Raw genomic sequence first — 21,417 nt, forward strand, 5'->3', positions numbered from 1 at the left:
CTTACACTTTCAATTGGTTGAGAAGGAACAAACATCATATTTTTTAAGGCACTAAAAATGCGCATGTTTTGCTAGGGCAAAAGAAGAAAAAAAGAGTTTCATGTGCCACAATAGTAGAGAACTAGGGGCTGAACGACCTAGAAGTCTAGACTGCTGCCTTAAAGTCTGTAGATAACCTTATTTGTGAACTTGAAATAACTAATAGTTTGTATATCAAACTTGCTGTGTTGACTTTGCCTTATTTCTCACTCCATCTCATCTCTTCCACATTAAAAGGAGGTAGAAATTGAGGGAAGTTCCAATTTCTGTAGCATATTAAGACTAAAGTTGACACTCATAGCCTTTGTAAGTGTTTGTAGTACTTTCTGTTCCACTTCCCCTAGTCAGTAAGGTTGTGATGTTGATGAGGGGTCTGGAGCATTGAAATTGAAAGTCCTCACAAAAACTGGTGATGACATTAGCTGATTTCAATAAGTTCCCACACAAATTTCTTAACTCTGTCAGAGTGGCCCTCGGTATCTTGAGCGTGTCCTCTCTGGTGAGAGATATGGTCAAATGAATCGTAACTGACCCCTTCAAGCAGACCTGCACGTTTTTACAGAAAACATAATCAGGGTGTCAAGAGTTACAGAGACAATTCAACTAGTCCACTTCTGCCTAGGAGTTTTTTAGACCTTTTCTATAATTGGTTGGAGAAATAAAAGTGAAATCAATACATAGCTTTCTCTGGGTACTGTCCATTTACGCTCAAGGTGTGTGTGTGTGGGTAGTAAGTGTTAATTTTGCCTCAAAAGTTCCGTGACTGATTTGATATGTACAGTACATTTTATCACTTGCTCATTGGGGGACTGTTTTAGATTTTCAATCACATAGAAATAAAAGTCCTAAGAAAAACTTGAACAAAGTGCATGAGAAAATCAATATGTGGATACAGTAGCAATTATTAGCAAAAGGTGTTATGAGTGCCACATTGGGAAAGGAAAATTCTAAACTTGCTTAATTTAAAATAATTTTTGGATCTTGAATTATATATCTCATCCACAATGGAGTTTCATTTTTAATATTTCCTAGATATTTAATGGCTACTTTTCACTTTTAGTTCTGCCTGTACCTGCATCCCATTTGACTAAACCAATTTTACATGCTTAAATTTTACTCTGTTTAATACTTGCATAGATTTAATCATTAAGCAATTATTAAATTGCTCCCCCAGGATATGCAAGTCAAAGTTACTAAACTCTTTTCATTTTGTAGTCACTGAATTAACACTTCCACTTTGTGGAACATTTGCCAATGAATAATCCATATTTTAACCAAGTCAGTAGGGAAACTGCACTTTTATTTCCTTTTATATATGCTAAAAAACAAACATAGACACAACCACCAATAACGAAGTCTCAACTCCTTGCTTTATTTCACCACGACCTTACTTGTACTTTTTAAAATTTTTTAAAAGCATTTTTAAAATAACATTTTAGTTGATAAAAACTATACATCTATAGGTTGATGTTTTCATCTGTGTATACATTGTAGAAAGATTAAATCAAGCTAGTTTACATACTCATCTCCTCAACAACTTTTATTTTTAACTTTTTGTTTTGTTCACCAGGTCCTTTCTTACTCAGCATGACCAGATATAGGCATTTTTACCCCCGTTAAAGCCACCCCACTGTGGTCTTTAAGTGAAATGCCTGATACCATGTAGGGGGGATTTCTGAGTCTGCTGGAAGGTCTGGTGAATGAAGGCCATATGTTGAGCAAGAGGCTGCTCTCTTCACTTTCTTTGTGGTCCTGCTGAATTTGCTATGAGGCACCACAGAGATGAAGGCCTCGTCAGTGTCTGTGATACCCACTCCTTGGCTCAGCCCAGGCCTGGCTCCTAATTGTTGGATGTTTCTGAGTTGATTTAGTTTTAAGACCACCATTGTTTATTGAATAAGGAAGAGTAGTGAAAAGAGAAGGAGGGCTAGGAAGAGGTTTTTAACCCCTCTCCTAAAAACTCTAACTGTATCTTTTTTGGGTGGCTTAAAAAATTGCCTGGGTGATTAAAAAATTTGCCAGGGAATAGTTCTTCTCAGACTTCACTGGAATTTCATGTAAAATTGTCTTGTGATTGAGACCTCAGAATCTTTTCATCATTGCAGAGCCTTCTCTTTCCAAAGATGATTTGAGAAATTGTTTCTGTCAATTATTATTTTTGTTCTGTCAATTATTATTATTGTGGATATTAAACATTCATATAAATTTAAAGAAGGCTGGCAGATTATTTCTTTATAACATTCTTTTTTAAAAAAACAGATTGAGTATACAAAGATTTTTCTACAAAACTCATTGCCTTTCTTATATTCCTAGCATGACATTACTCTCTCTCTGTTTTTTTTCCTTTTACTAATGCTGAATTTTCCAGCTCTAAGATCTAATGCCCTGGACGCTGGAAGGAGCATAACAATGCTTTTTTGGACATTTCCTAAGGCAGACACTCATCTCTTTTCCATTTAAAAGGCAAAATGCATTGTTCTTTGGGAACTTTGAAACAATAATTCTAAAATAAGTATTTTTAAATTCCTTCAGTCATCAAATTAAAATGCCTGGTGGTTGTAGGGAAATCATTCGCTATTTTCAATACAAAAGCTGTTACAAGAGGATAACATTTGTACAACAGCCCATTAAATGTTAAATTCATTCATTCATTCACTGAAGGCATGATGCAGATATTTTTAAGAATTGTTTCTGTGCTCTTGAGACAGAGTCTATGTAGCCTAGGTTGGCCTCTAACTGCCTGTGTAACCCAGGTTGGCCTCAAACTCCTACCACTACCTTTTAGAATATTTTGTCTTGATTTGCTTTGGTTAGAAGAGTCAGGAAGGTCCTATTATTCCTGTGAAGCTCCAAATTTTGATATCATTGTCTTTTTCTACAGAATTATATAAGCTTCAAAATTCACAAGTCTAGCATCAGTCAAAAAGTGTTTGAAATCTATTTGTATTTAGGTAACGTCAAGTACTACTCACATTAGTGTTTCAGCTCTTTGCTCAAAATATCTTACTCCTTAGAGTGTCTACATAGTCAGAGTTACCTGTAGACCTCTCTGCACTTCCATTTTAAGAGGACCAGATAAAACTTTTTGTATGAGAAAGTCTGTGGGCACGGTGTGGTCACTTCTGTCCTTTGAAGTGACCTGCCTTTCTCCTATATCTAGTTGCTAGTAATGCTCTTCCCTTATGATTTGAGTAGTCAGGGTGGATATTATCTTATTTAATAGAAATGTTGGAAAGAAACAAGATTCTCATAATATAGTGAAAATTTTGGACTAAAAGTTCTTACATTTTCTTTATATTGTCTTTATTACAATATATAAATTTTCTCATGGCCTAATATGACTTATGCTTTTTTTGCTCCCACAGTGCCATTTATGAGATCTATAAGTTTAAAGGTGAAGAGAGTAGGACTTTTCAGACTTTGTCCCTTTTGTTCCTTCAATGTAGATTATTTTATACTGTTTTATAAAATTTAAAATGATTCAAAATTGGAGACAAGGTAAATGTATTTATTTTTTTAAACCAGCTATATTCATGATAAGATGAAATTGAAAAGCCTGATATTTTTCAGTTTCAACACTTTCTTACTTATGGTATTAGGTTTTTAAAAAATGATTGCTGTAGTAAGATATAATTTTGACCAGTTTTAACTCTTTCAGATGACCTTTGTCTCAATTGTGAGTGATAACACACAGCTTGTGTTCGTTTTGGAAGAACTGGAAATTTTGACCTAGAACCTGTAGCAATCATGGGCCAGATAACCCTGGACAATTGTTCTGCAGCCCGTGAGAGCATCAGCATTTTCTATGTGAAAAATCTTCCTTCACCTTCAAACCTATAGATCTCATAAAATATCTGCCAGCTCATTTAAAAAAAAATAATGCAACAACATGAAAAGACTTAGCATTACGTAGATCATAAAATAGTCCACAGGTATTTTGAGTTATTCTGTTGAGATAGTGAACACTCTGGTAGCATTTTGTTGACAATAGAGTACTGAAGCTGTTGAGACCAACTATTTATGCTTTTTATTAAGTTTCCCATTAGCAGGAAGTTGCAGTGCAGCTTGATGACCAGATGAGCATATTTTCTTGTCACTATAGCCTTTATGTAAATTAACACAAATTCCAAAATCCAGGAGCACCTCTGAGATGTCAGGATATGGAAAAGGAGAAATATGTAATAAAAATTAAAACTAGAACATGTTCCTCTCCTTCAGCTCACTGATGTTCACCTGGAGTCACGGAGAGGGTCAGTTCTAGGAGCACACTGGTGAATGTGCAACAGTGATTAGACTATTTTATTGGCAATGAAGTACTGCTATTATAAGGCCTCTTGCCAGCTTTCCCCCTAGTAACTCCTGGTTCTGACACTGCTTTCCTTGTGTCCTGCTTGCAGACGCTGTACTTGAACACTGCCTCAGGACACAGAAATTCCTCCAATAATCAGGTAAAGGCCGTATGTTCGATTAAGTTGAAGAAAGTAACTGTTGCATGAATATATTCTAATCTTCCCCTATCCTTTTAAAACAAACATGATTGTGGGTATTTCAAATGAAATTTTTTGACAGTTTGTTTCTTACTTAGTAATTAAAAATATTTCACTGGTTCATTGGCTAAATGGAGGTAAAATAGTCAAGAACCAAAAGATCTGCCCTTTTCCTTTGTTATTCACTGGCAACTTACCTTGATAAAATTAGTTATTTACTACAAGAATTCATTGTTTTCTATTAATAATTTTATTCAAAGTATATTTATTTCAGGACATTCTTTAATTTGATCATAGGCACTAGTATGAGGAAGGACTGGATGTACATATGACATTATTTGCTGCTTTAATAGCATCATTATTTTTCAACTGTCTTATAGTATAAGGTGTATGTTTTGGGGGAAAGAATAAAAGGTCCCTTTTTTATATCAAGAATAAATGATACTATGCATATCTTTGTAGTCCAAGAATAAACTTTATATATCCTTTTTAAAAACCAGCCAGGACTTCAGTTTCAACTGAAAAAAGTTCTCTCTGAAATTAATGCATCCCACAAGGATTACGAGCTCAGGATTGCCAATGGTCTTTTTGCAGAAAAAGAGTTTGACATTAGTAAGGTAAGTGAAAGCTATTTTACAAGATTATTTCTAGCTGACCTGAGTCTTTTAAAATGTGTTACATGAACAAAGGCTTGTGCCTTTCTAAAGAGCCATCCAAAAGTGTTTCTCTTCTTTCTGCTACTAATTATTTTTCCAGGTGTCTTCAAAATATCATTAATGTTTCCAAAGGTCAACTTCTCACCCAGTAAACCCACGTATTTGGTTTTGGATTAGTGGAGTCCAAAACTAGAGAACTTCCACACCAGTAGTAATGTTGAGCTATAATGCAGTGTGTGTGTGTGTGTGCGTGTGTGTGTGTGTGTGTGTGTGTCCTGGTGCAGACTCAATGATCAGTTAAAGGAGTCAAGACCCAGAGGAAAATGCTAGCTAAATGGTGATGACCCCATAAAAGAACACAAATGTCAGCCCAAATTGGGGTGGGGAATCTCTTGGTCTACTCCACTGGAGAGCTAAAGTCATTTTACTGCTCTCGGTCTTTTATGCATAGGGTAATGGATTAGTGTGCCAGGTTTAGGTAAAGAAGGTGGGGGTGAGATTGGGAGAGTAAGAATGGCTGAGTAAGTGACTATAGCAACAGGCTCAGTGACCTATCAGGTGGGGCGGGTATGCAGTGTCCTAACAGAGTAAGCACTTTTGGGCTGCTGCAAACAGGAAGTAAGGTGGGTGAGCAGATGTGGGTCAGACATATCAAAATATCATTGCTCTTTTTAGGCTTCATACTTAGGCAGTCTGGTATCCCAGGCAGTCTGGTATGAGTCTCTGCACCTCATTTTTCTGAAGTCCTGATTTACATCTCCTCTCTCAGCAGTTATTTCTTTATTCTTTCAATGACATTGTTTATAAGTGACTCCCTTTTGGGAGGTATGACCAGATAAAGCTAGTCATTGGCAGAGGAGGAGCTCAGTCTTAACAGAGGTGGGAAAAAGCAGTCAGCAGACAAACATATTTTATTCTCTATGAGGTGTTGGCTTCACTGCATTCATCATAGTGTCCTGTCTGCCAAAAACAAGTGAGGCACAGAATGCGTTCTCAACCCTGTTATGCTCAACCCAGCCATGATTTGGAATGTCATTGCTGTGACTACCAGAAGCTGCTTACCTAGTTAGGGTTATTAACCAGACACACCACCCGTGTTTACCTGGACACGGACATATTTCCTCTCCCTTTTAATTCTCCACTTCTCAGACAACTATATAACACTGTTTCAGTGACATCGCTGGGCTAATCTCTACACGCATTTTTGCCAGCTCTGTGCCCCGCCCAATCATTATAGTCTGCTCTGTCACCCACTCAAATTCTTTGCCCCTCTCCTGCACCACTCCCAAACCCTTTAGTACTGTGACAATTGTGAAGCATTCAGTCACTTTGTTTTTGAGACTTTCTGCAAGATTTCCACACAAGTTTAATAAGAACCATGCTATATATTCATTACATTTGATTCAGTTTCTCTATTTCTATGCATACTGCTGTGTTCCCATGGGATAGCTGATAATTTTATTTACTGAAGGTGATGTGTCTCTCATGCCAATACTCATTGCAGATTTTCATACTTTTTTTTCTGGCATTCATGGTATGTAGAATCAGTGTAGTCAGAAGCACATAAACAGAGTGAGGGTGAAATTTGACGAACAACATGGAAAGTGGAGATACTACCCATTTTACCCCCCAAGTATTTCCAAGTACAGTTAATTCTTCTAAAGCTACACTCAATTTTAAATGCAGTATTATAGTATTTTAATCCTTCAGACCAGTACAAAGCTAGATGATATCTAAGACACTGATGTTTATTTTGTGTGTGTGTGTTCATGATGATGTCCGTTCTGGCTGGAGTAAGATGGTATCTCAAACTTGGTTTGATTTGTATTTCTCTAATGGCTAACATTTTTCATATCTGTATTGTACATTTGTCTGAAGAAGTCTCTACTGAGCTCATTTGCCCATCTTTTTGGTGGAGTTATTTGTTTGGGAGGGTTAATATATTTACTTCTATATATGAGTATTTTACCAGAAGAGTAGCTAAAATTTTCTCCTTCTGTGAGTTGTTGCTTCACTCTATTGATTGTTTCCTTTGATGTGTAATCCTGTGTGTTGATTCTTGATTCTATTTTCTGGGCTATTGAATGCTATTCAGGAAGTCTTGACCTGTGCCTAGGGATTCAAGAATTTCCCTTATGTTATCTTGCAGCATTAAAAGCAACAAGTGTTTCTTGAGCATCTATTATGTACAAAGCAACATGCTATATGTGGTGCTAGAATACAGTAATAAACAAGGTGCAAATGTTCCTGGCTTTGCAGAATATGTTATCCTGTAAAGACCTCAGAAAATCTCAAATTAAGAAAGATGTGTTTTAATAATACCTGTGATTAACATTGGAAGAAATGCAAATGTTTAATACACATTGTATACATGCTTTAGCCTATCATAATGTATCCATAAAGATGTATAGATATTTTGCATTTATAAAAAAAGAAAACAGTAAAGGTGAAGTCACAGTTATAAGACATAGTTGCAGCCTATGCCTGAAAGTTAAGTGAGAAAATGAGAGATGTGGAACATTCCAGACAGAAAGAATGTTGTTCAAAGGCTCAAGGGAGAGAGAACATGAAGATGGCACTTTTGAAGAACTAAGAAATGGGGTGTGGTGAGAGTATGAAGGATAAAGTGACTAAAATGAGGTGAGTAGGGTGTATTTAGTGAAGCCTGGTAGGTTAGACTCAAAACCTTGGGCTCTAACTTTTTGGGCTTTGTCTTATGTATAATGAGTAGCCTTTAAAGATTTTCAGGAGGAAAAGGGATAGTTAGGAGGCCACTGGGATATTTAGGATGTGAGAGCAGTGGTAAAGCAGAAGTGTGGGATTTAGCCATAATCTCTATTAGCCTCTTCCAATCAACTTCAGATCAAGTTAAGGCAAAATAGTTTTTGCTATCCAAATTCAACTACAAGTTCGCTGTGTCCCCTTTCAATCAGTCCTCTATACTTCCAGCTATGCATACTCATTTTTGAGGCAGATTTGAGCTATTTATTGAATAAATCAGTACAAGTTGGGACCAGTTCAAAAATATATATCTTATATGTTAAGTTTGTGGAAATTTGTAAATATAAGAATTTTATAGAACTGCATTCTCATTTCTAGAACTATATCGAGTGTGCTGAAAAATTATACAAGGCCAAAGTGCAGCGAGTTGATTTTACAAATGCTATAGAAGATACCACATATGAAATTAATAGATGGATTGAAAATGAGACACATGGTGAGTGCAATACTTTATGTTTTACAAGATTTGTTAGGTAAATATGAATATTAATAAGTGTCAACTTTAATGCAAGAGTCTTTGTGCATATAAAGGGTAGCTCCTACTAATCCAAAATCATTGTTTTGAGTATTTAAAATGTCTTTCTCATTAGGCTGAAACATGGCTTTGTGTAATCTTAATATTTTGGATGCGTTATGCTTATCAGATACCTTGCCTTTCACATGATCTCTCTTGACTGAAAAACAATCCCGTGAGACAAACATACACTATGACCATTTCATAAATCAATAACAAGCTGAGGTAATTTCCTGAATTAACAAAAATATTTCACCCTCGTTAAGAGGGAAAAAAAGTAAGAGTTGCTTACAGCACATTATTTTCAATAACCATAACATAATACTTCATTCTAATGGTCACTCCGTGGTTGTGATTGGGTTAATTTTCATCTTACCACTCCTTCTTGGTCTGAATCTTACGGCTATAACATCCCACTGCAAAGAAATTAGTTCTCATGTCATTGCTTTTTCTAAGGGATTTACAGTTTATCTTTTAAAAAATGTCTTCATTTATTAAAAAGTACCATTTTGGGCAAAGGTAGACCTTCCTAAAAAAATTCAATTCTTTATTGATGTCTCTTTCACAATTAAAAACTAAGTTCTAGCCAATATTCTGGTTTAATACATTTAACAAAGTCAGTACATGTACATTTAGTACTTTAAAAAGTATAAAGAAAACCATCCATCCTTTGTTTTGTTAATCAATCCATGTCAGAGCTAGTAAATACACCTTCACGTAACAGTTGGTTATGGTGTGTACACTCAGCATTATATGTGCTTTTGTTGAATCTGGCTTCACCCCAGAAGCACAAGACAGGTAACATACATTCTTAAATGGAAACTTTGAACAGCATATGGTTAATTTTAAGATTAATAATAATTTTAAGATTAATAATTCCTTTTTGTTCATTCATGCATCCTTATACAGTAATGGGTTACTTTGACTCATAGCTGTCTGAAAGTTTCAAATTATAGCACTTACAAATGAATAGAAACTACATAATTATTACTTGTTTAGTAACTAAATGGTATTCTATGTAGCATTTAATGTATAAGGGTATCAGATTACTGATATCTTTTTCTACCTGGAGTATTCAAATCCTTTCTCATTCAAATATATGTATAATTATAATAATCTTGTTAAATGTATGTATTCAATACTTATTTGCTGGGAAAACTTCAAATTGCTGCCAGTATTCTAAACAACACATGTAGATCATGGTTACTGTTCTCCTCTGCATAATATCACAGCCATCCATGTGAAAGGCAAATCGGATCCATCAAGACATGCCTGTTAACCCTGAACAGTCATTCCCCATAACTTTCAGGATAATCTGAAATTCTTACCAGACATTCAGGGGCGTCATCCTCTTGGCTCTGCCTCCAACCTTGCTAACCTTACTCTCTCTAACTGTGACAAATGAGTCAGGGTATCCCCAAATTCACATTGCTATCTTTGAACAAATAAGTCTCTGCTTTAGGAAAGAACATTGCCCCCCTACCCTCATTGCCCTCACCTCATGCAGACAGCAACGTCCGTATTGTTTCCCCTAATCGGTGCCCCACAGAACACGGATCACATAGAGATGGTACTGGTGTGTCACAAACCCTTTTTCAGTTGTTAACTATGTTGAGTTAGAATGTAGTGCAGTAATATCATGGAGTGCGTCTTTCATTGTTGCAATTCTACCACCACCAAGAATGGGTAAAATTTCTAGGAAAAGCTCATTAATGTGAAAGGGAGTAAGGAATTAACCCATTCCACTGAAGGGAATTAAATTATACTTGTAGTGTCACAGTGACTAGAGGTGGCCTGGTCAGTGCAGTAAAGGCATTCTGGTGTCTGTGAGCAGGGACTCTGGAGACTGTTTTCCTGGCTGAAATCCTCTTGTTGTTGCACTATCATTGGGTGATTTCTGTATAAATTACTTAATGTTTCTATGCCTCAGTTTCCTCAACAGAAAGCAAAAACAATAGCAGTGCCTGCCTCCTAGAGATTTTATGAGGATTACGTCAAACATTGTACTTCAAAGGTTTAGAAAGTACCAGACATATTAATTGCTCATAGGTTATTACTAATGTCACCAAAATCATTATTTTTTTAATTTGGTAAGAAAAACTTCAAGCCCATTAAAGAGCTTTGAAAACGATATTTTAAAATTGACATTAACAACTAATTTGTCTTTCCTCATTGAATTTTTCCAAAGGCAAAATTAAAAAGGTGTTTAGTGATAGTAGCATAAGCTCCTCTGCTGTCATGGTGCTAGTGAATGCTGTGTACTTCAAAGGCAAGTGGAAATCAGCTTTCCTCAAAAGGGACACTATAAAGTGCCATTTCAAATCACCCAAGGTATGTATATTTCTGATATAATTCAGGGAACTTTTCCAGTAGTATTTCTTGTCAGGAAATTGTGATATTTAAGTGAAGGGCAGGTCTACTATCTATTTTCTGCATTGTCAAAACTGTATGAGCAGTTGATTTATGAAGCAATGCTAATGCAGGTTATAAAACACAACCCAAGAGATTTATTCCATAAATTGATATTTCTTAATATATATTCAAAATTGAAGTAAGTATTAAAGAATGAATTTAAGATATTCTAGTTGGATCCATATACAAGGAAAACATGATTTAAAATGCATTTATTATTTTTATCTTTGACTGTAGAGGTCTACATTTAAAATCACTCGCTATCAATGATTTTCCCAAGTGAAAGTAAGGATGTTTCTTTTTATGTGGCGAAAAGCTATAGTTAATAAAGCTATGCCTTTCTTAATCTATTTTATTTCTTCATTTTTAAAATATGAAACACCTTATTATCAACTTTCATAGAATATATATTCTTTTTTTGTTTTTTTTTTGTTTTTCTCCGGTACCGGGAACCGAACTCACGACCTTGCGCATGCCAGGCAGGCGCTTTTGCCGCTGAGCTAAATCCCCAGCCCAGAATATATATTCTTGGGCTTTTTTCTTTTTATACCAGTTAGTATGAATACCAGAAGTCTTCATATAGTAGAAATGTCAGATATATCATGTTGGTATTCCGGTCCAGCTTCATAGGAGCTGAGTTGTCTGAGGCCAGTTAACCTCCTCTTCTTCACATGCAAAACAAAGTGATTCAGTTAGGCAAAGTCTCAAATTCCTTTTAACCAGCCTTTTATGTTGAAACATAGAAATTCGGGTTTAACTGTCAAATTTAGCTTTACTTTCAACTATTAAAATGTCTTGTCTACACTCTCCCATACCAGAGGTTTTAGAAACAGAAATTCTGAGCACTCATGGAAGTTAGAGATCAGCAAATGACTCAGAAGATGGGAAACAAAAGATAACACAGGCAGGCCCTGTCTGCAGGCATGGTAGCTGCTGGGGAGGAGCAAGAAGAAACTTGACAAGGCCACCGTTGGAACTAGGATCCACACCAGGCTTGTTGCCTTGGTTTGTCCCTGGCAACTGCCTGGCCTGCAGATCAGCTGATCTGTGTATCCACCCCTGGAGGGTCCTAAGTCAGATTCTGGGGGAGCAAGTTCATGATGTAGGCATCTCTGCGGGAAAAAAAAAAAAAGAGATGGACAGTGATATTTTGAAAATTGTGTATAAAAAAAAATAGAATAAATCCTAATAAAATACAGCTATGCCTTATAGAGGTTTGATCTATAAGAAGCAGTAATAGAATAATATAAAGCATACTAGGGAGTGCTAAAATTTCAGTGACTGAGACTGACAGGGTTTTGAAGTGAGGTTTTGTTTGTTGTGTCTTCCTTCAACACTGCCCATGATAAACTGCATTTGTTACCTCACTTCCAACAATGAACACAAAAGAAAAAAGTATTCCTGGCTCCTGGATTGAGGCTGTGTTTCATTTGTTTTTGTTTTTCTTCCTAATGAAGTTTTTATTTTACCAAGTAATATCCTGTAATAAACTCTTTTTAAATCTCTTCCAGCTGGGTCACACACTCTGTATAATATTACTATAACACATAATTTATAATGAAATAGGCTATGGAAACTCAGTCACTGATATTAGTGTTATGTCCATCACATTAAACAGTATAGATTCACCTCTGTAGCATGTGATTCTGCCTCGCATCATACAGACACGAAACACTGTGGTCATGACATCCCAGCCCCTTACACCAGGCTCACATCATCTAACCTGTCTCGCCGGGCCAGTGTGCTATTTTTCTTCATTGGTTTATGTCTTTTCTTCCTGAAGAGTAGTCTTAAAGTCAAAAGAGGGCAATTTTTCCAGAGGGAGAGGATATTTACCTTAAGGAAAGAGAATTTTCTCTCATGAGGAAACTTTTGTCCTAAAAGGGGATATTGCAGAAATACTGGCAAGTTAGTAGATCCTAATATAATTAGGAAAAAGCTTATTGTACCTCCGTGGTGTTTTTATTTTTTATTTTTTATTTTAAAGATAAAAGGAGGGAAACATTAACAGACATACAACATTTTACAACATATCACAAGCACAATACAGACAATACAGAGTTACAAACAAAGTGGTAGGGAATTAACAATGGTGGTTGTATTACATATTGACTCCGTGGTGTTTTTAAATCAATATATGCATCTGCTAAAAAAAAAAAAAGAGCTATTGAGTTTCTCCAAGTTAATTAAAGTGATATTACCAAATATCTTGCAGAAGTTTTTAATTATTCTAGAGTTCATTCTTAAATTGTGTAATTTTGATAGTATTAATTTGTATTTTAATTTCAATAACAGAAAATCTGTGGCATCCACCTTTCATTTTAGCATTGTTTAATAGTCATTTATTTTTATTGTATAGACATTTTCAGTTAAAATACTAAGTGCAAGACAATTTTCCTATTGCTAAACATATTAACTCACATGATCTTTGCAAACCTATGCAACAGGGACTGTTGTAATCTCCTTTATATAGTGGAGAATGTAGAGAAAGACAGAGGTGAAGTTACTTACCCTTAGGTCACATAGTTTAGAACTTTTAAACTCAAGGAGTAAGCTCAGAAATCTGTGCTTTTACCACTAAGATGTTCACTAATCCAACCAGTATTGGCAACATGTCAGAAAAATCAACTGACCAATACAATATTTTATGTGTACTTGGCCAAAATATAAAATGAAATGAGACTGTAAATAACCCTTTATGACTTGACTTTCAGTGTTCCAAGCAAGCTGTTCCCATGATGCATCAAGAACAGAGATTTAATCTGAGCACAGTTCAGGACCCATCCATGCAGGTGCTCCAGCTCAGATATCATGGCGGCATAAGCATGTATATTCTGCTGCCTGAAAATGACCTGTCCCAAGTAAGTTACTGTCCTTTCCAGTCATGGGGAATAAGAAGACATTAAGGATCCTCTTTATTATATTTTTACTCATCAACTTTGACATTTCAGATTATTAGGATATTAGTTACTTACCCACTTACTCACTTATTGGACAAATGTATAAGAAATACCTACTAATGTGCCAGCCACCATTATTGATGCTAAAATTGCCTTTTAAAGCTTCAGAAATTTAGTTCTATATAGAAGAGCTCTGTATTTATGTAATGACTTTCTCTCATGAGGTTTTTTATCTTAATAGCCTTTTAAAAAAAGATCAGTGAAAAAAATTATCATATACCTGGTATTATTAAATCTAGTGTGTGGCAATAAAATATTGCTACTCATATTTGATCAGTAATTCACTTTATAATGCCCTTAAAAGATTTTAGCAAATATCATTTATTTTATTTTAAAGTGGTCTAGGTTAATAAAGTAGTCCAAAGAAAAACAAACAGTAGATAGCTCATAAGATAGATTTATTCTTGCACTTATTATGAATTTTCTTTACTATAATAAATTTACTTAATAATATACAAATTAGATTAGTATACATTTACATATTTTCTAAGTTTCAATACTTATATAGCCCTGAATTACCAGATAATTATGAGAAAGTTGGCAAGGTAGTGGGGTGAATGTGAAAAGAATACAATTCACAATAACAAGTTATTATAGGTTATCCACAAACTGGAAAATTTACATTCAGAAAATTCAGGCTGTTTTGGCCTTTGATAGAAATACAAGTAAAGTTTAATATATAGCTGAGGTATACTACATAAAAGCTGAGAGAGAATTGCAATAATTCTAGATTTGAGAAGAAATATCTGTAAATAAGATTTGGAAACAATGATCCTGAAAAACCTTTGTATTCTAAATCTTGAAGAATCTATGAGTGGCTCTTAATATTCAAAAGGTGGCAGATTCAATTTATGAATCTTTGAGGGGTAGCCATAGTGTTGGAGAGAGATGTGGGCCCCCAGCTGCATAACTAGGGTTGCTTGCTCTGCACCCTGGGCATATCTCCCTATAACCTCCTGAGCTTCAGTTATGTCCACCTTTGAGTAGGAAAACCAACTTGGAACCTAGCCTCCCTGTGTGTGTGAGACGCTGATCTCCCAAGCTCTCAGGCCTGGGACTCTGGGGTTTAGCCACAACCCACCTGGCCTTCATCGGCTTACTTGTGTAAACTGTGAAATTATTTTTTTCTGTGTCTTCAGACCAGAGCAATGGTCAGAAAACACCAACTTAAACGACTGCTGAGCTCTTTTTCTCCTCCCACTGAGGAGTTTTTGATTGCCACATTCTTTCATCTACTCATTGTTCCACTTTGGCTGTACCTGTCTCTATGTGGGCAGAGAACAGACATATCCTGCAGTGCAAACAAGCCACACCTTGTCATAGCAGAGAAAATGAAGCATGTGGTTTGTAGAAAAGCACTTAAACTGTTTATTTAAATCATTTGCTCTTTCCAAACTGCCTCAGGACCTAGGCATGTACTTAACTGCCAAAATCTTTTTGCAGTTGTTGCTTTTTTTCTATACCATGTGATTCTAAAGTACTTTTAATTATTCCTACAGATTGAAAAAAACCTCACATTTAGGAATCTACTGAGGTGGACCAATCCAAGAAAAATGAAATCTCAGTATGTGGAGGTGTTTCTTCCTAAGTTCAAGATAGAGAAGAAATATGAGATGAAACACCACTTGGAAGCCCTAGGGCTGAAAGATATCTTTGATGAGTCCAGAGCTGATCTCTCTGGAATAGCTTCAGGAGGTCGTCTCTACATATCGAAACTAATGCATAAATCATATATAGAGGTCACTGAGGAGGGGACCGAAGCAACCGCAGTCACTGAAAATAACATTGTAGAAAAGCAACTACCTGAGCCCACAGTGTTTAAAGTTGATCACCCATTCCTATTTGTCATCAGAAAGAATGACATTATCTTATTTAGTGGCAAGGTTTCTTGCCCTTGAAAATCCAGTTGGTTTCTATTACCACAGTCCTTGCAGCATTAAAGAAACACCAAGAGTGAATACTTTTGTTTACTTGCAACCACATGGTGTTGTTGTCTTTTTTTTTTTTTTTTCTTAGTTGTTTTCCTCCTAACATCGGTCCCCAGATGATACTGGTAACTTGACCCTTCTTAGACATCTTGTTCAGAGTCTTGATTCCTACTCCTAGCATTTCTACTGGATTTTCTTCCCTGTTTCTAATTTTACTGGTTTTCTACCCACCTTCATTTCTACAATTCTCCTCCATGGCCCAGCTAGGAGTTATGCATTCTGCTGTACTGGCAATGAGAATGCAGAAGCAGCCGCAGTATCATTTTTTGGAACTCTGCAGTTACCATAAACATTCTAGCCTCATCGTAAATGATTTAGGAAGTAAGCCCAGCTGCTTCCTAGAAATAAGAACAACTTTTCCTTGCTAAGAAGACATTAGAGTTTACTCATCTGACTCTAAAACAGTACAAAACTGAGATGCCAAAAAATATGAAATTGAGGTTGGGAACCAAAAAAACAATTTCATTAATAACTTCAAGTTGACATCTTTTGGGCTTTCTTTGATAAGAATTAATATGTACATAGTTTTTCAAATATAAATACCATCCAACTGTTTGCAGATGTTATTTACACCATGTTATTAATATGCTGTTAAGTTTATAAGTTTTCCCTATTTATCATAATAAAAAATACATCATGTCTGTACAGTGTGATTGTTTTCTTCTGTTCACTTGAGACTGTGAATGCATTCTCTATTTTGTAGACCAAACAATGAAAACAGAATGTTTTTCTGATGTAAGTCTGATTTGGTTCAATATCACTGATTTGTTTCAGGTAACACTTTTTTTTTTTTTTTACAAATGTATAAGATGATGGATTACTTTTAAATATTAGGATTTAAATTTATGGAGTTGATGATTCACGAACACAAACATTTACAGAAAGTCATAAGTGACTTTTATGAACAGATTAAAGGTAATTGAGAGCATGTTGAATTTACTTAGGGGTTTATAAATAAACAGCTTGTTGATTTGTTTTCATCACGAAAGTCTTTTTCATCACACAGGACTACACAGTAACTGTATAAATCAGGGAGAGCTTATGACGCAGCACTGTAGTCCTTAGTATGAGACCTGGCAGATGCTTGATTTTCAACAGTGTGGAGAAATCCATGAATATAGTGTGAATGACTAAATGTGATGTGATTTGAAAGATTTAGAAAATGCCCTAACCAAAATAATTTAATCAGTTACATTTAGAATAACTGCTGTGCTTTTGTTGGAGCACTTTGTGGGGAATAAATTTAACTGCAGCAATGTGCTTATGGGGAAGAATTTAATTTTCTAATGATCATTCTCACCTATTACCATTTAAAAATAGCATATCCATTAGGAATTGGAGCCAGGAGCATGAATTCTGGTGGAAGCCATAAAGTTCACACACCTCGGCACTCTTCCTGTTGACAGGGCTCTCCAGGCAGCCACAGGGGGACTCAGCGGAAGTGATGTCACAATAAAAATGAGATTATAAGGAAATAGCATATGCCCTAATCACTTCAGGCTGCTGTCACAAAATAACTACAACTAGTTAGTTTATAAGCAATAGAAATCTATTGCTCACAGCTCAAAAAGCTGGTAAGTCCAAAACTGAGATACTAGTAGTTTGGGTGTTCGGTGAGAGACCCTTTCCTTATGTGACACTTTGTTGCTGTGTCCTCACATGGCAGAAGGAGTGGAAGGGCCAAGGCAGCTCCCTTTAACCTCCTTTATAATAGCACTAATCCTGTACAGGAGGGTGGAGTTCTCATGATTCAATCACTTCTTATAAGCCCCACCTCTTAATATTGTTGTGTTAAGTGTTAGGTTTCCATATATGAATTTGGGAGGACATCAACATTAAGAATATAGTAGTAGAAACTAAACACAAAATTTCCTTGCCATTTTGGTTGGTTGGTTCTGCCCATAGTCTACCTCATGGTTAAGATTCCTATTTCATTTGCTGAAGGTTAACACCGTGTAATCATGACATAGCTTTAGTATGGTACAATTCTTAAGACTTGAAACAGCTTCCGAAAATGTGGCCCTCATGGAAGCACCGATTTTTTTGTTGAGTGGGGTCAATACATATTAGGCTGAATAATAGAAAAGGCAATGGGTGCTCACCCAGGTGAACTCACAAACTTAAAGAGTGCATTTTTTCAGAGAGATAGTCTCAATTTTTCTGTGTGTGTGTGTATGAGAATATGCATGCGTGTGTGTGTATGTGTGTGTGTGTGTTGCTAGTTTAAGAAATCATTAAGGACAGAGAATGGCATATGGTAAGTATGCCTTCCTTGTTTAAATGAATCAGTTCTCTTAAAGTCCTAATGAGGGGAAAAGATCGGAGTGCAAGTAAAGACTGTGGCTGGATAGCAGGATCCCTTCAACACTTAGTCCCATGACTCCTTGAGAATCTGTGTTTGGGTGGTTGCATGCCAAAGCCCATACAAAGACATGATCTCCAGGGTATGGAAAGAGCACTGGGTGGGTCTTCTGTTTCGATAAGACCAGAAACAGGTGTTCTTTCACTGATCTTTCCATACGTGGAAGGGCCATTACCATTGTCATCTTCTTCATTATTCTTGCTTTATCATTTATAAGATGTTTTCACAGAACTCAGCCATCCCAATCATAGCTATAATCTTGTATAGGTGGAAATTATTATGCTGATTATTGTTATTCCCATTTTACAAGAAAAATAAGGATCAGAAAGGTGGCCATTGCCTGTATCACGTTGCTCTTCCTGTCAGACCAAATCTCATACCATGTTTCTCTCACTTGTGCCTATTTACGCTGAGAGTCGTCTTTCAGGCTGCCAAATCTCACGTGGCTTTCTCTTTCCTTGACGTGTCTGTTTTCTGATCAGTTGTCTCCTATGATCTCGACCTTTCCTGGGACATTATACCTGTTATAAACTCGAGCAATTCCATGAGGTATTCTTATGTTTGGACCAGTACACTTTTAAATGATTTCATTTGGCTAAAGATTTCATTTGGCTAAAGGACTTTTGTGAGAAAAAGTTGAATTCTGAGTACAGTACATATTACTTCATGGTAATGTAGCACTGTTAACATCTTATATTATTATATAATATGTTGAACCCAAGGAAAAGTGGATGTAGTTTACAATGAAATTATTTATATTATTTTTGAAACTTCTTTCTAGGTTTGAAATTATTCCAAATTTAAAAATTAATTAAAATTATTTTAAAATATTTTATGAAGAAGTCAGTTTATTTTTTCAAGCCATATGAATTAATAGAGACCAGACTTACTATTCCACCCAAAAAAGTCATGGTACTGCCCCATTTCAAAGATTAAAATACAACTGTAAGAAAGAAGACAATGTGGTACTAGTGCAAAGATGTACAAATGGATCAATGGTACAGAGCAGAAATTAGATGTAGTTTCTTGTAACCAACTTGTTTTTAACATCATTGCAAAGACAGTTCAATGAGGAAAGGGTAATCTTTTTAAAAAATGGTAATAGAACCATCTGATATCCAAACACATACATTCATACATATGAACACATATAATTGTACATATGAATTATTGTAAGTACTTGTATACAAAAATAAATGTATTCAGATTATTAAAAATGATTATGAAAAAGACAAACAACCCAGTTTAAAATGTGTACCAATTATGATCAATCCTGTCTAGCAAGTCACTAAAGAAAGAATTGGATGGTGTGAATAAGCACATGAAAAAATGCTGAACATTATCATGAATCAAGTAAATAGAAATTAAACTATTCTGAGCTACCACTTCTCACCCACGAGAATGACTAAAATGAAAAAGAATGACAATATCAAGTGTTGTCAGATATGTACAGCAACTAGATTATCTAAAGTTTGGGGGAATATATGTAACCATTTACAAAACAAATTTTTAAAAAAATGTTCATGAAAAGATGTTTGTAATATTCACAGCAGCTTTTATATCACAATCAAAACTGAACACAAAAATTCTGATCAAATGAATGAACAAACAAAAATGTTAATTATAATGATAAACTCTCTGGGGGTTTATATAAAATATTAATTAAAAATTCTCCTATTATAAACTATCCTAAATTTTAACTTTCTAGGAGGAAGGACAGTTATATTATAATTTCTTATAATTTCTCTCCAGCATAATTTATACTGTTTAGTGACTGACAAATTATACTTATCAACAAATACAGGCAAAGTCTTTAATCAACAGGGCATCTTTTGAGACTAAGACTTCATTTCTATTCCTTTATACAAACCTAGAATGTATGAAGCTCCATGAATAACATTTGTAAATCGAAATTTTTTAGATACTAGTAGTAAAAATCTTTAAGAAGTAAAAGCCTCAGAGACTTCACCTGAAGAACAGGCTATAGCTGGGTAACTGAACTTAATTATGCTGTTAGACAGTCCTTTAATATTCTCCCTTTCTTTGTCTGTGTTATGAGTCAAAACAATAATACTATTGTATTTGAAATGAGAATACTTTTAGTGAAATAAAGTGATTTTTAAAATTTTTGATGTTTACTTATTGCAATTCTGCAGACTGAACCCTAACCCATTTTATTTTATTTTATTTTACTTTATTTTACTTTGAAATAGAGCCACATTAAGTTGCTAAATTGCCCAGCTTGGGTTCAGACTGTTAATCTCACCTCAGCTTTGCAGCATGTGGAATTACAGGCCTGGACCACTACACCAAAGTGAGTCATCTTTTATAAGTCTGAGTCCTGTGATGGGTATGCAACATCAACAAAGCAACAGAACACATCTCAATGTCATTCGTGCCCTGGAAGGAAAATAGGTGGTAAAATCAAATGGAGTGCAAAGTGGGTTGAAAACAAAGATTCCTTCTAGATATTTTAAATATTCTATTTTAAAATATGATTTTTTCCCCAAACATGTCTCTTCAGATAAGACTTGTCAGTACTGGCAGATTTCTGATTCTCAGGCTAGAAAGGGATGTTATAATTTCCACAGGCATAGCACTGTGATTAGTGCTATGAAAAAGGACCAAGAGGCTATGGTAGCGCGAAGCAGGCTTTTCTAAATCAGTTCTGAAGATTTTCTGAAGGGAGAGGGGCTTTGGCTCAGCTCTGGAGGGATGAACAGTGCAGGGAGAATAGGCATGGAAGGGGCCCAGTGAAAGCAACAATGTGTTCTAAGGCTCAGTAGTAAGAAACCACAGGCTCCTCTGACTGTTCCAAGTGCAGGCTGCTACTCAAAAGAGCAGTGAGAGATGAGCAGTGGAGGAGGATGCAGTGGGTCAGAAAGAGCCTTCCACACTGTGAAGACATTGTCTTTGTTCCAAGGTTGGTACAAAGGCATCAAAGGCTCTAAGCAGCGGAGTGACACTTGGGATGGCTTTTGAAGGGCCTTTGAAGGACTGTTGCTGGTGTGTGTGGACACTGGGCTAGAGTGTTATAAGGTTACTGGCAAGGAGGCTCAGCCAGTGGTCCAGGTGAGAAGGGTTAGTAGCCTGGACTGGTACACAGGTTTTCAAGACGGACAGTGAATGAAATTGGTAGATTTGGGAGGTGACTTAACTGGGCAGGACTCTGTGACTGAATAAAGAAGAGGATAGAGAGAAGGACTTTTCCAGATTCA

The 21,417-nt window shown here is 35.8% G+C and overlaps 1 protein-coding gene across 2 annotated transcripts in view; it reads left to right on the forward strand.

Annotated features, from left to right (window-relative positions):
• Serpinb7 (serpin peptidase inhibitor, clade B (ovalbumin), member 7) overlaps positions 1–16,482 on the forward strand; it is a 50,035-nt gene extending 33,553 nt beyond the window's left edge. For both annotated transcript variants that reach the window (XM_013511256.1, XM_005373035.1), the window contains exons 3-8: positions 4,437–4,487; positions 5,027–5,143; positions 8,282–8,399; positions 10,666–10,808; positions 13,604–13,750; positions 15,349–16,482. In XM_013511256.1, coding sequence (XP_013366710.1) covers positions 4,437–4,487; positions 5,027–5,143; positions 8,282–8,399; positions 10,666–10,808; positions 13,604–13,750; positions 15,349–15,747 — 975 coding nt within the window. In that variant the 3' untranslated portion in view covers positions 15,748–16,482. The remainder of the gene's footprint in view (positions 1–4,436; positions 4,488–5,026; positions 5,144–8,281; positions 8,400–10,665; positions 10,809–13,603; positions 13,751–15,348) is intronic.
• The last annotated feature ends 4,935 nt before the right edge of the window (positions 16,483–21,417 follow it).

This window comes from Chinchilla lanigera, unplaced genomic scaffold, assembly GCF_000276665.1.
Source record: "Chinchilla lanigera isolate Chin_1 unplaced genomic scaffold, ChiLan1.0 scaffold00001, whole genome shotgun sequence".
NCBI lineage: Eukaryota > Metazoa > Chordata > Mammalia > Rodentia > Chinchillidae > Chinchilla > Chinchilla lanigera.